We start from the raw sequence: 15723 nt of genomic DNA, 5'->3' as shown, positions 1-15723 counted from the left end.
CTATGTGTTAATACTGAAAATATTTCATTCATTAACTTTGAACCCAGCTAGGAGACCAGGGTTCAATTCCACCCTCGGCCATCTCTGTGTGGAGTTTGCATGTTCTCCCCGTGCATGCGTGGGTTTTCTCCGAGTACTCCGGTTTCCTCCCACATTCCAAAAACATGCTAGGTTAATTGGCCACTCCAAATTGTCCATAGGTATGAATGTGAGTGTGAATGGTTGTTTGTCTATATGTGCCCTGTGATTGGCTGGCCACCAGTCCAGGGTGTACCCTGCCTCTCGCCCGAAGACAGCTGGGATAGGCTCCAGCAGCCCCGCGACCCTCGTGAGGAAAAGCGGTAGAAAATGAATGAATGAATGTTTCCAATTATGTAACACTATCATGTATTGTATTTCTTGCAATAAGCCTTAATAAGTGCACAATATTTATATTTATTTCTTAATAAAGCGCAGTCTCCAGTAGCTGCAGGGCAGCATTGTTAACTATGAATAAATTCAGTCTGTAATACCAGCTTTTAGTAGCCTTTATAAGGCATTCATTTCACATCTAGTATTTAACTTACGTCATTTGCATCAATAACAGCCATACAGATGGCTGTGTCTTCCAGCACAAAAAAACGCTAACCGCTAACAAGCATCTTGTTAAGCGCTAGGTATCCGTTCTTCTGTCTGTGAGTGACGCTGACACGAACGGCTAGCACGGTGTTGTGTTCGTCAGCCAGATAAATATAGTTTTTCATGTTAGCTGCTACAATAGCAATAGCGCTGTAGCTTACTTAATACAGAAGTCCGTTATGTAACTTTTGCCTTCTTTTTGTGAGGGTCAAAATAGGTATTTCCCATGACATCCATTGTCAGCTAGCTCATATTAATAGCTTCATATCACTTACCTTCCAGTCCTGTCTCCTTCTCAATCACACTCCATATTTGGTGACCCTCGATGTGAGTAATATGCCGACAAACGACGGCGACAACAGTATGTTGCCTTGGCTGTGTGATCCAAAATGGCGGTGTAAATTTTGGACGCTACACAAGGCTAAATGTTAGCAAAAATGATCAAGTGCAATTCTGCATATATATTTTTAACAGCTATGAACATGCATTGTGTTCGACGTCCTTGTGGTGTATTAGAGTGATCTATTGGTGCTCTGTTGTATATGTGTTACTGTATATACTACTACTTCCGGTAGAAGGTGTCGTATAATTGAAGATATATCCTGTTCATATCTCAGTATGTATAGCCAGCCATGAAGGGAGAACACGCCCATGATATGGAAAATGACTTTTCTTACGTGTTTTTGTGTCAGTTGGTTAGTAAGTTCTTCACTTGTAATTCTTCTTAACTTATTTTCTTTGTGTGATTTATTGTTTGCCTTTTTCTATTACAGCATGCAAAGAAGATAATACAGTGGCACAAGGCAGGGGTGACGTACCAGTGAGCATCCCTTCTTAGTTAGTTAGCTCAGTTACGCAAAAAATATGAAAGCGCTTTCCATGGAGGTATTGAGATGTTGAACCGTTTAAAGTTGTATTTAAATATAATTTCACTTCAAGCATGAAGTAGCCTGCAAACTAACACGCAAACAAACACATACAACACTTCACGGCCTTGGCAGAGGTCTGACCTGTCAGTGTTTGCGTTTCTTCGCTCATTTATTCCGGTCTGTATATCATTCCCCGCACTGCCAAGATCCCCGGCACACCATCACACTTGGAAACACAAACAGTGTAGGAAAGCATTATTCATACTAACAGTGGATTAGGAACATGTTTGCACAGAGCTCATGATGGGATGATTGACAGTAAGTGGTTAGCCACCCCTGACCTCCCCGGGGGGGCCCCCTGAAATAACTCTGCTGAGGGGCCTCCGTACCTCACAGCGAGGCCAGTAAACCACACAGACACACCTGAGCTCCTCACTAATCCTCCCCTCATCAGGACCAGTTGCTCCAAATTACAGTATAAAAATAGGAAAAAACCTCCGGAGCAGAATTAAGCACCAACATATACGTATTAGTTCATTTGCCCGTATTATCAATATTGTACAACATTTAGACCAGGGGTCTCAAACACACCAAATGTGGCCCGCAGGACACTAGTTTGGGGCCAAAGCCTTGATATGAAAGTTTAATGTTAGTGTGGCCCGCGCAAGTTTGATATGGATGCTGTATGGTATCATGTACCCAGAAAAAATTATTACGTTTGATTCATGTTCATCTTAAAGGTTAAATAACTGTTAATAGTTATCCTCCCTATCCGTGTGGAAGTGGTAAGTTTTTGGCTATTTAAGTTTAAAGGAAATAACTTGAAGGCTACCGTTTAGGTCGCTAGCTCTCTAGTTTGCGAGTTAGCATGTGTCTCAAGACCCTGCAGTTGCGCAATATGTTGTAAATAAAAAGAGTATAAATGTGACTATAGTCGTGTTTTGTCATGTCTACAGGGCTCTAATAATGCTTTGTTCATTTTAATCTGAAAAAAATAATTTGTCTACCCACCAACTATATGCGGTTTCTTAAGTTTTTATTATTTGCCGTTTTATTATTATTATTATATTTATTTATTACTGATTGATTGATTTTCTTTATTCTTGATTTGTTTATTTATTTTTCTTTACTTATTTCGTTACTTATTTTGTGTAGAAAAATAAAAATTAAGATATTTGAGAACAGTGGAATGTTTTATCAGAGCTTTTCTTGTAGAAAATCGGAACCAAAGCAAAGTTTATTCATTTTTCTGTTTTTAATAAATGCGTTTTTTTTTTTTTTTTTTGGAAAACCTGATGCGGCCCAGTCTCACCCAGACCCTAGCTCCAGTGGCCCCCAGGGAAATTGAGTTTGAGACCCCTGATTTAGACCTTGCTTGTCACAACATCATTTAAAAAGTACATGTTCCGTAATAAGAGTTTTAATACTAAAGTTGAATATCTCATTCCGAATTTGACCAAAATGGGAATAAAATGAGCCACTATGTTGGATGAAAACTGATGCCAGTTTTCCGATGCCAGTACACGGATTCCCTTCATACATTCTGTGTTCCCTCATCAAGTTCATTCTGATTCTGATTTTGAGTCCGAGTTCATCCATCAATCAGAGGTCATGTGGAAGGTCATTAGCAGGGGACAAGTCCGTTTTCGTCCTCTTCATCATGCTCAGCAAAGCCAAACGAGAAAGGGGGGGGGGGGGGGGGGGGGGGGAGTTAGTCATCCCTGGAATGACTCCTCTTTATGAGTAATTATTTGTAATGGAAGGTCTTGTATGTATCATTACTCACCCATCACCCGTGTTTTTTTTTGTTTTTTTTTAAACGCAGGATGCATTTCAAGTTTTGGGAGAGATAATGCACCGTTTGTTCTTTTTGTCCACATTCATCAAACCACAGCAAAATTCCCTTCATTTTTGCAACACAAGTGGGAATGTGCATGTGCGGTTGCGGAGAATAAACGTGAAGCAGCCAGTCAGATGAATGGAAATTGAGGGGGGAGGGGGGGACAGTTTGCCTCTGTGCAGGTAGCCCGGTAACGTCCATCCGCCAGCGGGCGGTGGAATGTGAGCCTCCTGTGCGAGACGCGACCACTTCAGAGCCGCTGGAAATGATGAATAGTCGAGGACAGCGGCGGAGATAAGCAGACGGTGCAGTAACTCAACCCTCTCAGCCGGCTGTCATTTTGAGGAAGGGTCTGGCCCGCCAGAGAGCGCCAAGCCCATAAGGAAGAACCTGTCCGCCTAAATGGAGATTAGCACCAGGCCCATCCTCCCAACAAGGAAGCCCTTTTATAAACAAGAGAAGGCCTCTCTTGGGTGGTCCTCAGCCGTCACGGAAAGATGAAGTGATAGCCGTGCAGATACACGCGTCTCGTCAAGACATCTCCAGGACGTATCCTTCTCAGTAACTCATCAGATGCGTTTTTCTCTCTTAATCCATACCCTTAGTTTATCTTTCCTCTCTGGCACTGGGATTTATATCATTTTTGTTTTAGACCAGGGGTCTCAAACTCAATTTACCTGGGGGCCACTGGAGCTAGGGTCTGGGCAAGGCTGGGCCGCATCAGGTTTTCAAAAAATAAAAATAAAAAAACGCATTAAAAACAGAAAAATATACAAACTTTTTCAGTGCTTTGGTTCCGATTTTCTACAAGAAAAGCTCTGATAAAACATTCCACTGTTCTCAAATATCTTAATTGTTATTTTTCTGCACAAAATAAGATGAAAAATAAATAAACAAATCAAGAATAAAGAAAATCAATTAATCAGTAATAAATAAATATAATAATAATAATAATAATAAAACGGCAAATAATAAAAACTTAAGAAACCACATATAGTTGGTGGGTAGACAAATTATTTTTTTCAGATTAAAATGAACAAAGCATTATTAGAGCCCTGTAGACATGACAAAACACGACTATAGACACATTTAGACTTTTTTTATTTACAACATATTGCGCAACTGCAGGGTCTTGAGACACATGCTAACTCGCAAACTGGAGAGCTAGCAACCTAAACGGTAGCCTTCAAGTTATTTCCTTTAAACTTAAATAGCCAACAACTTACCACTTCCACACGGATAGGGAGGATAACTATTAACAGTTATTTAACCTTTAACATTAACATTAATCAAACGTAATAATTTTTTCTGGGTACATGATACCATACAGCATCCATATCAAACTTGCGCGGGCTGCACTAACATTAAACTTTCATATCAAGGCGGGGTGCCTCAAACTAGTGTCCTGCGTGCCACATTTGGCCCGGGGGCCGCATGTTTGAGACCCGTGTTTTAGACAGAAACCCCTCAGTTTGTTCCGTTTACAACAAAGCTGATCATGCTATTATTGTGGCTGTTCCTCATACTTTGGCCCTTAAACTGGTTCACGTATACATGGACCCAAATATTCAATTCCATTCGGGTTATTTGCTAAAACGGAAAGAATGTAACCTTTGTATACGCCTCATTCCGAAAGAAAAGTGCCAATCTCGAGGAAAAAGAAAAACTCGAGGAAGTCGGTATCACGTGATGTTGATGTTTACGCTTTACTGCGCATGCTTTCGGAAAGGTCATTCGGAAAGATTCAATTCGGAAAGAGGAAAAACTCCTCATGTAAACGTGGCTAGTGAGCTAAAGAGGTATGCTGTCCCTAATTTCATGATTAAATATGGCCTATTATTAGTACAAAAATATTGAAAAGCAATATATTCGCAGTATTCTGGTCACTAGGCGTCAGTGGTGTGACATTAGATGACCATCACACTGCAGGCAGTCAGCCATGGCATAGCCAATGTGAAAAAAGGTCTCCTCCCAATCCTTGTGGAAGTGGTATGTTTTTTGCTTGGTTATTTTTCACTTCTTCCTCACTCAGTTTCAAATTCAATCCTGCTTTACAGAAATTCACTTTTCGCTGTCAAGTCTGACACCAATTGCCCGTGATAAACGAGGGATAAGTAAGTGAATTTCTGCAAATAAGGGTTCAAAGTTAATGAATGAAATATTTTCAAAACCTATTCATGACTTTCTAAATATGTTTTTATACCATTATTAGAGCTATATTGACATGACATAACACTCCTATAGACGCCTTTACACTGTTATTATTCTTTGTTTATGTCGCAATGCTAATGCGCAGGCTACGTTATCACTGCAGGGAAAAGATGGCCACTGCTTTAAGCATAGCAAGCTAGCTAGCCAACTAGTTATCATCCAATTTATTCTAAACTTATGTAAAGGTTTTTAAACTAAGTGGGAAGAAGGACAAAGTAAGGAGCCAAAAACTTACCACTTCCACACCAAATGGGAAGAGTTACACAATGTGGTTTAAGCAATTGACCTACATTACATTCAAGATATTACAACAACTTTCCTACTGCTAATAAGAGATTGTTATTGTTAATTATGCCATATTTTTGCTCTTGATGATGGTCATGATGATGGTAAAACTCATTTTTAGACATTTTTATGCTCTAACTACAAAATATTGTATTTATTAATAATCAGTCCTACTTTGTGGAAATTAATTTATTCATAATATTTTTCATGTAATACAATTTATTACTTTTTCTATTATTTTTGGTGGAATTATGACTATTATTGCTAAATTTCAATTTATTTTTATTGTATTTTTAAATTGTTTTTATATTAATTCTTTTACTTAATCTTCTTATAATAAAATCATATTTAAAATACATTTTGTGTTTAATTTTTCGACTTCATGATCCTAATACTACTTTACTACTTTGCAAGAAAATATTAGAATTGTACTAGAATAAAATAATACTTTCAGGCGAACCCCTAACCCACTTTTCCAAAAATTAAAACAATATTTTATTATTGTTTGTTTCTCATATTACAGTATTTACAGCTTTTGGAATAACTAAACTAGGACTTTTTTGTTTCTAAAATGTATTTTTTTCACATAAAATGGCTACCTTTTCTTCTAATATTCAGATAAAAATTGCAACCTTTACTCATCTAAATATTAACAATTATTTCTTCAATTATAACTTCAATAAACCAAGCAACTTAAGACAGTTTTCACCTGCTTTCACTTTCCCTTGCGGCTCCTCGCTTTTTTTGCTTTTGCAGTGAAAAATTATGATTCATATTTTATCATCTCAGCTGCTCTGGCCCGCGACTGCCAAGAAGTCCAAGAAAAGAAGCGAGCGATTCCCTGTTTTGCTACGTGAGGGGTGACGTCACTCCCCCTGTGAGCGCCGGCGGCCAAAAGCGACACACGGGCCGTTTGAGAGATCTTTAACTCTGACTCACTTTAAATGGAGCTGAAAATACCGTACCGCATACGCCGACCTTTTCGAAAGATCCCGCCTCCTCTTTGGAGTTGTGGTGTTTGCACAGCATGACCTTCTAGCTTGTCCATGTACCCGTGACCGTCCTATAAAAGCCATCCCTGAGGACACCACTTCGTGCTTTCATCTTGTTTGGAAAGACTGAGATACGAGCCAAAAGGATGGCCTCCGTTGGAGTATTTGCATCCCGGAAACGTGAATACCACCTGGATGCTCTCCAGTGGTTTCCCCCGCTGTGACCACAAGCAGCGTGTCATTACGCAACAACGCGGTCAAGCCCAAAGCGCACTTTGCATTTGTCTCTGGTGTTAGAGCCGTTCATTGTGGATTTTGTCATACACGTGCTCGCCGACTTGGAGAAACCATAAACGGTACCGTAAACTGGTCATGACCAATGACAAGTGGCTGCTGCTAGCGTTTGACTTGTATCGTCTGTACCGCTAACAGCCCCATATTCGTCTTTTTTTTAACTATTTGAAAAGTATCATAGGTGCCGCAGTAGGGAATTGGGAGTTTGTTTTCCCACATCGAGCTTTGATGCTGGAATTCAGACTCTTTAAATAGAAAACAACAGCTACGTGTGTGTGCTAAAGTGCTACCATTGCACTCATATTATAAAATATAACAGCAACATCACGCTAGCTTAGCCTACTGACTGCAGAAAAGTAGCTTGGTTGGGAGAGCTTGGTTTTAAGATGTGTAGCGAGGCCTGCCTTGAATAGTATGCCTTATTTCCTCATAAAATAACTATTTGATATATATATTTTTTTTCTACAAGAAAGTATTCGACCCCCCCCCCAAAAAAAAAAAAAATTGATGAAGGAAATTAACTTGAAATAAAATCTTTTTTTCTGGAATTACTAGTTAAAATTTTCATGTCCAGGCTGATTTTAAAATGTGTAGAGAAGCCTGATTATTACAATTTAAAAATTTAATTAAAATTTTTAAATAATTGTATATTTGTATATATATATTTGTATATAATAATTTTCTTTTTAAATTGGCCGCATGGTGGATGAGTGGTGAGCATATTGGCATTGTTTCCAAGTAGAAGTATGCCTTATTTCCTCATAAAATTACTATTTGATATATATATATAGATATATATATATATATATATATATATATATATTTTTTTTTTTCTACAAGAAAGTATTCAATCCCCCCTCCCCCCCAAAAATAATTTTTGATCAAGGAAATAAACTTGAAATAATTTTCTTTTCCTGGAATTACGTACTAGTTAAAATTTTCATGCAAAGCCTGATTATTAAAATTATTATTTCATTATTATTTTAAAATGTACTTGATATAGGTAAGTGTCTACTTTTGTACAAAATAAATATACAGTCATCCCTCACTTTTTGCGGTTAATTGGTTCCAGACAGTGAAAAGTGAATTTCCTGAAAGTAGGATTCAATATTAAGAAATTGAACATTTTCACAAGTAGGGCATAGAAAACCTGTTTATGACTTTCTAAAATACAATCTTTACCATTGTAAGACCTCCGTCATCACCTTTACCACCACTTCCACACCGAATGGGAGGACGATGTCGGATGTCATGACGGACATTCCATAGCTGAGTGTGGCGCTAATCTAATGTCATGTCTCAATTATAGAACATTACTGACACCAAGTGGCCAGAATACTACATATACCTTTATTTTTCAATATCTTTTTACTAATAATATGCCATAGTCAACCACAAAGCAGCGATCATTAATTTTCTATTTCGAAAGTACATTTTTTTTTCTTTTTTCTATACTTAGCATCATTGGGAATCCTCCACCACCCCCGTTGCCATTACCCGACCTGGGGAAGGGGGTCAGTTAAACCACTTCCACACCGAATGGGAGGACAACCTCTTTTTACTCTGTCATGTCGGACATTCCATAGCTGAGTGTGGCGCTAATCTAATGTCATGTCTCAATTATGGAACATTACTGACACCAAGTGGCCAGAATACTACATATAACTTTATTTTTCAATATTTTTTTTTACTAATAATATGCCATAGTCAACCACAAAGCAGCGATCATTAATTTTCTATTTCGAAAGGATTTTTTTTTCTTTTTTCTATACTTAGCATCATTGGGAATCCTCCACCACCACCGTTGCCATTCCCCGACTGCTCATATGTCTGAGAATCATTTTCAGGATTTCAATTAGTGTCTGTTATTGCACGTCAGTGGAGGTTAGCCGTCTTTCGGAATGACGCTGACGCTTTGGAAATAACAAAATCTTCAATCCCGCTCCACTGGCTGCATCACTGTCACTACGCAACGGCATCCCATAACAGCAAAACACGGGGGCAACCCTGCTACGACTTGGAACCCTTTCCACTCAAATACTTGCAATCACCATGAGAATCATCCGCGTGCCCACATAGCCCAGACGTGACAGAGTGGTAGAGACAGCTCGCTGAAGTTCCGCTGGCTTTTGCACCCCCCCCCGCCGCCCCTCGCGTACTTCAAGATGGATCCCTGGAGGAGTGCATGTATCGCGTGACTGCGACTGCTCCCCTCCGTCACACACATGGGACTCATTTACCCGTGCAGGCCGCAGTGATGGTGCCACAAACACCGGGCCCCTTCAGGAAGGGAAGGAGCGAGGCAGGAGAATTAGAGTGCGGTGGGATTCTGCTGTCGTTTCATGCCAGTCACGCCGAAATGGGGCGGAAGTGGGGTGGAGCGGGGTTGGGTGGATCATCCTTTGCACAGTAGCAAACAATTAGTAGCGTTTCTGCCTTATTTCAGTTGTTTTGGACACTTTATGATAAAAAGTCACCTTTTTATGACAACGCCAGTGTCATGCGCTCAAATGCAAATGTTACATGCCACACTGCACCATATTTATCCACTTCCTGACTTGCAAAATACAAAAGGTTAAAAAATGGCGGCAAAAAAAAAAAAAAAAATACCTGAAAAAAACTGACTAAAGTCCTATTTTAAAAGCGTCTTTCTTGTTTTTGAACACATTTTTAATGATCAGATTTACCAGATTAATATCTGACAGGTTTGTGTGGCATATTTTGGTGGGATATTAATATTAATATTTTTTTTCCTTGCCATACTACCACCTTTGTTCTCATAATATTCCGGATTTACTTGTGCAACATCATTATTTTTTGGCATCCAATATGATACATTTACATAATTTCTTTCTTTCAATCTTACAAAATTATTGGCTCTGTATTGCATTTTTTGTGTGTAATATAATGTCTTCATACTGCATACTATTATGTCGTCATAACTGCTTCTTTTTTCTGTTTTTTATTATTATTATTATTATTATAGTTTTTTATTATTATTTTATGATTTTATGTTTTTTATTGGCGGCACGGCGGTCTAGTGGTTAGCGCGCAGACCTCACAGCTAGGAGACAAGGGTTCAATTCCACCCTCGTCCATCTCTGTGTGGAGTTTGCATGTTCTCACCGTGCATGCGTGGGTTTTCTCCGGGTACTCCGGTTTCCTCCCACATTCCAAAAACATGCTAGGTTAATTGGCCACTCCAAATTGTCCATAGGTATGAATGTGAGTGTGAATGGTTGTTTGTCTATATGTGCCCTGTGATTGGCTGGCGACCAGTCCAGGGTGTACCCTGCCTCTCGCCCCAAGACAGCTGGGATAGGCTCCAGCACCCCCGCGACCCTCGTGAGGAAAAAAGCGGTAGAAAATTAATGAATGTTTTTTTAGTATTTTTATGTTATTTCTTTTATTTTATATATAATTATTTTTTTTATTTTATTATAAAAAAAATTAACTTCTATTTCCATCCATCCCATCCATCAATTTTCTATGCCGCTTATCCTCACTAGGGTTGCGAGTAAGCTGGAGCCTATCCCAGCTGACTTTGGGCATGAGGCAGGCCATTGGTAGGGCACATATAGACAAACAACCATTCACACTCACATTCATACCTATGGACAATTTGGAGTAGTAGCCAATTAACCTAGCATGTTTTTGGAATGTGGGAGGAAACCGGAGTACCCGGAGAAAACCCACGCATGCACGGGGAGAACATGCAAACTCCACATGGATGGAGATGCCAAATACGGAATCAAACCCAGATCTTCCCGATCCCCTGACTGTGTGACCAATATACTAACCACTATTATTTGAAGAGAAAAAACAACTGTTTATGTAATAAAATATCCCAATCACAGGCACCAGTGCGGATTTGACTAGATTCATATAATCTACTTCAGAATGTGATAATAAATCCCAAAGAATATGATCAGTAATAGAAAGTCAAGTGGGACAAAGGACGGTCGGAGTGTAATAAAAGGTCATTATGGTGATTGTGTTGTGCTGCCTGAAGGTTACGATCCGATTGCTGCTTAAACAGGCTGGGGTTTAAATGTCAGTCACACTCTGTAGAGAAAATGCTTGCTGACAGTCTGCATAAACACTACCCCCCCCCCCCCCCCCCGCCCACCCCCTCAATTCACTAGAAAGAGCAACCTGATGAATCCCATAGGCCTTCAATGAAGGGCAAATATTCAATTCGTAATTCGTAATGTCACTTTATACATATATATTATACATACATATATATCTATATATATGGGTGGCACGGCGGGCAAGTGGTTAGCGCGCAGACCTCACAGCTCGGAAACCAGGGTTCAATTCCACCCTTGGCCATCTCTGTGTGGAGTTTGCATGTTCTCCCCGTGCATGCATGGTGATCACTAAACTCATCACACAGCAACTTAACACTCCCAAGTTATAACTAATAAATATACAAACATATACCAATATATCGGCTGCACGGCATACGAGTGTTAAGCGCGCAGACCTCACAGCTAGGAGAACCGGGTTCAATTCCACCCTTGGCCATCTCTGTGTGGAGTTTGCATGTTCTCCCCGTGCATGTTCTTCTCCCACATTCCAAAAACATGCTAGGTTAATTGGTGACTCCAAATTGTCCATAGGTATGAATGTGAGTGTGAATGGTTGTTTGTCTATATGTGCCCTGTGATTGGCTGGCAACCAGTCCAGGGTGTACCCCACCTCTCGCCTGAAGACAGCTGGGATAGGTTCCAGCACCACCCGCGACCCATCCTCGTTCATCTAGCGGAGACCCTAAATATATATATATATATATATAAAGGATCGACCGATACATCAGCCGGCCAATATATCAAGCCAATATTTGCGTTTTTTCCTTGTATCGGTATCGGCCGATACGCGCATGGGTTCGCCGATGTATTTTTCCACCGCATGATTTACAGTCAGGCTGCTACAGTCAGCTATGTGTTGCCCCGCAACACACGTTGTGTGTGTGGAGGCGGTTGTGGATGCGGGTGGGGTTGGGGGGGGGGTGCGCGTCACGCTGCGGAGGAGCATCTAGCATCACATTGATGCTAGATAAATTTAAAGTACGACAGAAATGTTTTGCATATGGTTTAATATTTATTCCTTTTAAAGTTGATAATGCTGTTTAAATGTGTGTTTAAGAAAGCTGAATCCTACTGTGTTTAGTGTTTACATTTCAATAAATATTTCTTTAAACATGAGACCTGGAATATTTGTTATCATGGTCATTTTTTCATGTAATTTGAGGGATCAAAAGCAGTATCGGCCACAAATATCGGCCCAAGCAAAATCGGCCATCGGCTGAGGGTGATGGAAAAAAATCGGTATCGGCATTGGCCCCAAAAAAACCATATCGGTCGATCCCTAATGTATATATACATGTGATATCGATGTAATACACTGCATTTCATGGGGGACAAGGTGGCGGCGGGGGGGGGGGGGGGCGAATCTCTGTTTCATGTTGTTGTCCCTTCGGAAAGCGAGTAAGCACTGCAAGACCGATGTGGTTTGGATCATTGGCGCTGAAAACCGAGCTTCCAGACAAAAGGAAACGAGTAGGCCGACATGGGTGGGGAGGGCGAATATACTGTAAGCGGGGACAGAGAAGGACAGCCAAGAAGAACACTGGACAGAACAATGGCCCATGCACCAAGAACCATGTAGAGTCAGTAGGGGTGTCATGAGACCAGGGTCTGATCGCAACTGCCTGTCTCTGATCCATTGTCTTTGTCTCGCCTAGGTGTGGTCCGCCAGGTCAAACAGCTGATCGGTCCACTGATGACGGTACTCAAACTGTCCATGCGAAACCTGACCGCCCAGGGCGACTCGGGCCAGAACATCATCAACGTCCACATCCATGTGTCGGAGTTCTGGTTCTGAGAGCCCCAGTCAAAGCACGGTTGACACATTGGCGGCGCTACACATTCATGACTTTTGACACTTTCCAAGTTGAAACGTGACCACGCTTTTTTTGGTTTGATGACACGCTCAGCCTGAAAGGCACATCTTCTGTGTCGTATGTGGCAAAACTGAGCTAAAAAAAGGAGAATGGTTATGCTTCATAAATAAAACGGGAGTGAGACATCCAGCAGGCCTCATAAAAGGAGTGATAGGCTGTTGATGAGACAGTTGGGTTCAACAGTACTCCCCACATGACATTATATGCTGACACGTTTTCTATTGATAATGTATTTTTTCTGTAGAATAAACAATATTTTACATACAATAGTCTATCTATTATTAACTAAGCGTGTTGCCAATCAAATTTCGAGGAAAGTGTGGTAAAAGCTAGCTTAATTTAAAATTGTGGATAAAGTACAAAGTGTTGCATTTGGGATGACGTAATTATTGCATTCTTTGTATATTTGGTGTTCATGAGAATTCATTGGTTAGACCATTCGAACATTAGAACATTTTCATACTGTATATCCAATCAATTAGCCAATTAATACATGATGACTGTTTGGTGGTTGACAATGGCCTATAATACCATGCTTATTACCAATAAATTACACTTTTTCCCAAAATGCTCCCTCTCAGACAGTGTACAGCTCACCTTCTCCGATTTCGGATTAACGTTTGCAATAAAAGTGACCTAATAATCAAAGGCCTTTATGCAATACTGATACCGGCAGCAGCTCTTGCTTCTTTAGGTGTGATATTAAATTACAGCAGGCGTGTCCGAACCTTTTCCACCCAGGGCCAAGGATGCAAGGGCGACTGTCTGTCCACCTGCCCATCGATCCGTCTGTCTGTCCATCCATCCGTCTGTCCATCTGTCCATCCATCCGTCTGTCCATCTGTCCATCCATCTGTCTATCCGTCCAGCCATCCGTCCGTCCATCCATCCCTCCATCCACCCATCCATCCATCTGTCCGTCCACCTGCCCATCAATCTGTCCGTCTGTCCATCCATCCATCTGTCTATCCGTCCATCTGTCCATCCACCTGCCTATCGATCCGTCTGTCTGTCCATCCGTCTGTCCATCCATCCATCTGTCCATCCATCTGTCTATCCGTCCAGCCATCCATCCGTCCATCCATCCATCTGTCCGTCCACCTGCCCATTGATCCATCTGTCCGTCCATCAGTCCAACCATCCATCCATCCATCAATCTGTCTGTCCACCTGCCCATCGATCCGTCTGTCTGTCCATCCGTCCATCTATCTGTCCATCCATCTGTCTATCCGTCCATCCATCCATCCATCCATCTGTCCGTCCACCTGCTCATCGATCCGTCTGTCCGTCCATCCATCCGTCCATCCATCCATCCGTCCATCCATCCATCCATCCATCCATCCATCCATCCATCTATCCATCCATCCATCGATCCATCTGTCCGTCCACCTGCCCATCGATCCATCTGTCCGTCCATCCATCCATCCATCCATTTGCTTACCTTACTAGGTTTGTGGGGTATGCTGGAGCCTATCCCAGCTGACATCGGGCGAGAGGCTCAAACTACTCAAACCATCATTCACACTCACATTCAAACCTATGGAAAATTGGAGTCGCCAATTAACCTAGCATGTTTTTGGAATGTGTTATAATGAGGGGCCTTTATGCAATACTGATACCGGCAGCAGCTCTTGCTTCATTAGGTGTGATATTAAATTACAGCAGGCGTGTCCGAACCTTTTCCACCCAGGGCCAAGGATGCAAGGGCCACTTTCATATTGTGTAAACCAACACATGTAGATATGCTAAGAAGACAAAATATATCTTAGGTTTGTGATTGGTGACAAAGACCATTATTAGTATCTACTTCGGTCTGTGGTCGATTCGGTCTATTTTTCCCATTGTTGTTGTTTTTTTTTTAAATAGTTCCACTTTCCAAGGAACGGCGGCCGAGTGGTTAGCGCGCAGACCTCAAAGCTAGGAGACCAGGGTTCACTTCCACCCTCGGCCATCTCTGTGTGGAGTTTGCATGTTCTCCCCGTGCATGCGTGGGTTTTCTCCGGGTACTCCGGTTTCCTCCCACATTCCAAAAACATGCTAGGTTAATTGGCCACTCCAAATTGTCCATAGGTATGAATGTGAGTGTGAATGGTTGTTTGTCTATATGTGCCCTGTGATTGGCTGGCGACCAGTCCGGGGTGTGCCCCGCCTCTCGCCTGGGGGCTGCTTGGATAGGCTCCAGCACCCCCGCGACCCTCGTGATGAAAAAGCTGTAGAAAATGAATGAATGAATGAGTTCCACTTTCTTCTTAAATAATCTTTGTAAATTTGGTTCTTGTAATATTATGACTTTATTCCCTTAATATTGTAACTTTTCCCCAACTTAATAAAAAAAAAAGTGAAATAGTGGCAAATTTTGTTTGTTAGTTTCTCATGGTGTCACAACTATTATAACAAACACTTTCTTTAAAGGGACCTTTTTCCACTTTTCTGACCAATGGATGTTCGAATATTATCGTAGTAACAATCCCAAAGTTCAATCTCTTAGCTGAACAAGCTGAGTGGTACCAATCACTGGTGGGCGTGCCAGGAGGCGGGCCGTGGGTGGAATATATTTCAAAAGACGGCATTAGAAATCCAAGGAAATATATCTAGAAAGCTTTCGGCGCGGGTTGTCGTGTGTGGTTTCGGACACCCCCGTATTAG

At 41.1% G+C, this 15723-nt stretch overlaps 1 protein-coding gene across 3 annotated transcripts in view; it reads left to right on the top strand.

The window, feature by feature from the left end:
* Nucleotides 1-13588, top strand: part of fbln1 (fibulin 1) — a 45958-nt gene extending 32370 nt beyond the window's left edge. For all 3 annotated transcript variants that reach the window (XM_058075376.1, XM_058075374.1, XM_058075375.1), the window contains one exon: nucleotides 12859-13588. In XM_058075376.1, the coding sequence (XP_057931359.1) occupies nucleotides 12859-12998 (140 nt within the window). In that variant the 3' untranslated portion in view covers nucleotides 12999-13588. The remainder of the gene's footprint in view (nucleotides 1-12858) is intronic.
* The last annotated feature ends 2135 nt before the right edge of the window (nucleotides 13589-15723 follow it).

This window comes from Doryrhamphus excisus, chromosome 6, assembly GCF_030265055.1.
Source record: "Doryrhamphus excisus isolate RoL2022-K1 chromosome 6, RoL_Dexc_1.0, whole genome shotgun sequence".
NCBI lineage: Eukaryota > Metazoa > Chordata > Actinopteri > Syngnathiformes > Syngnathidae > Doryrhamphus > Doryrhamphus excisus.
The sequence above is the reverse complement of the archived record's forward strand: the minus strand, read 5'-3'. Positions and strand labels throughout refer to the sequence as shown.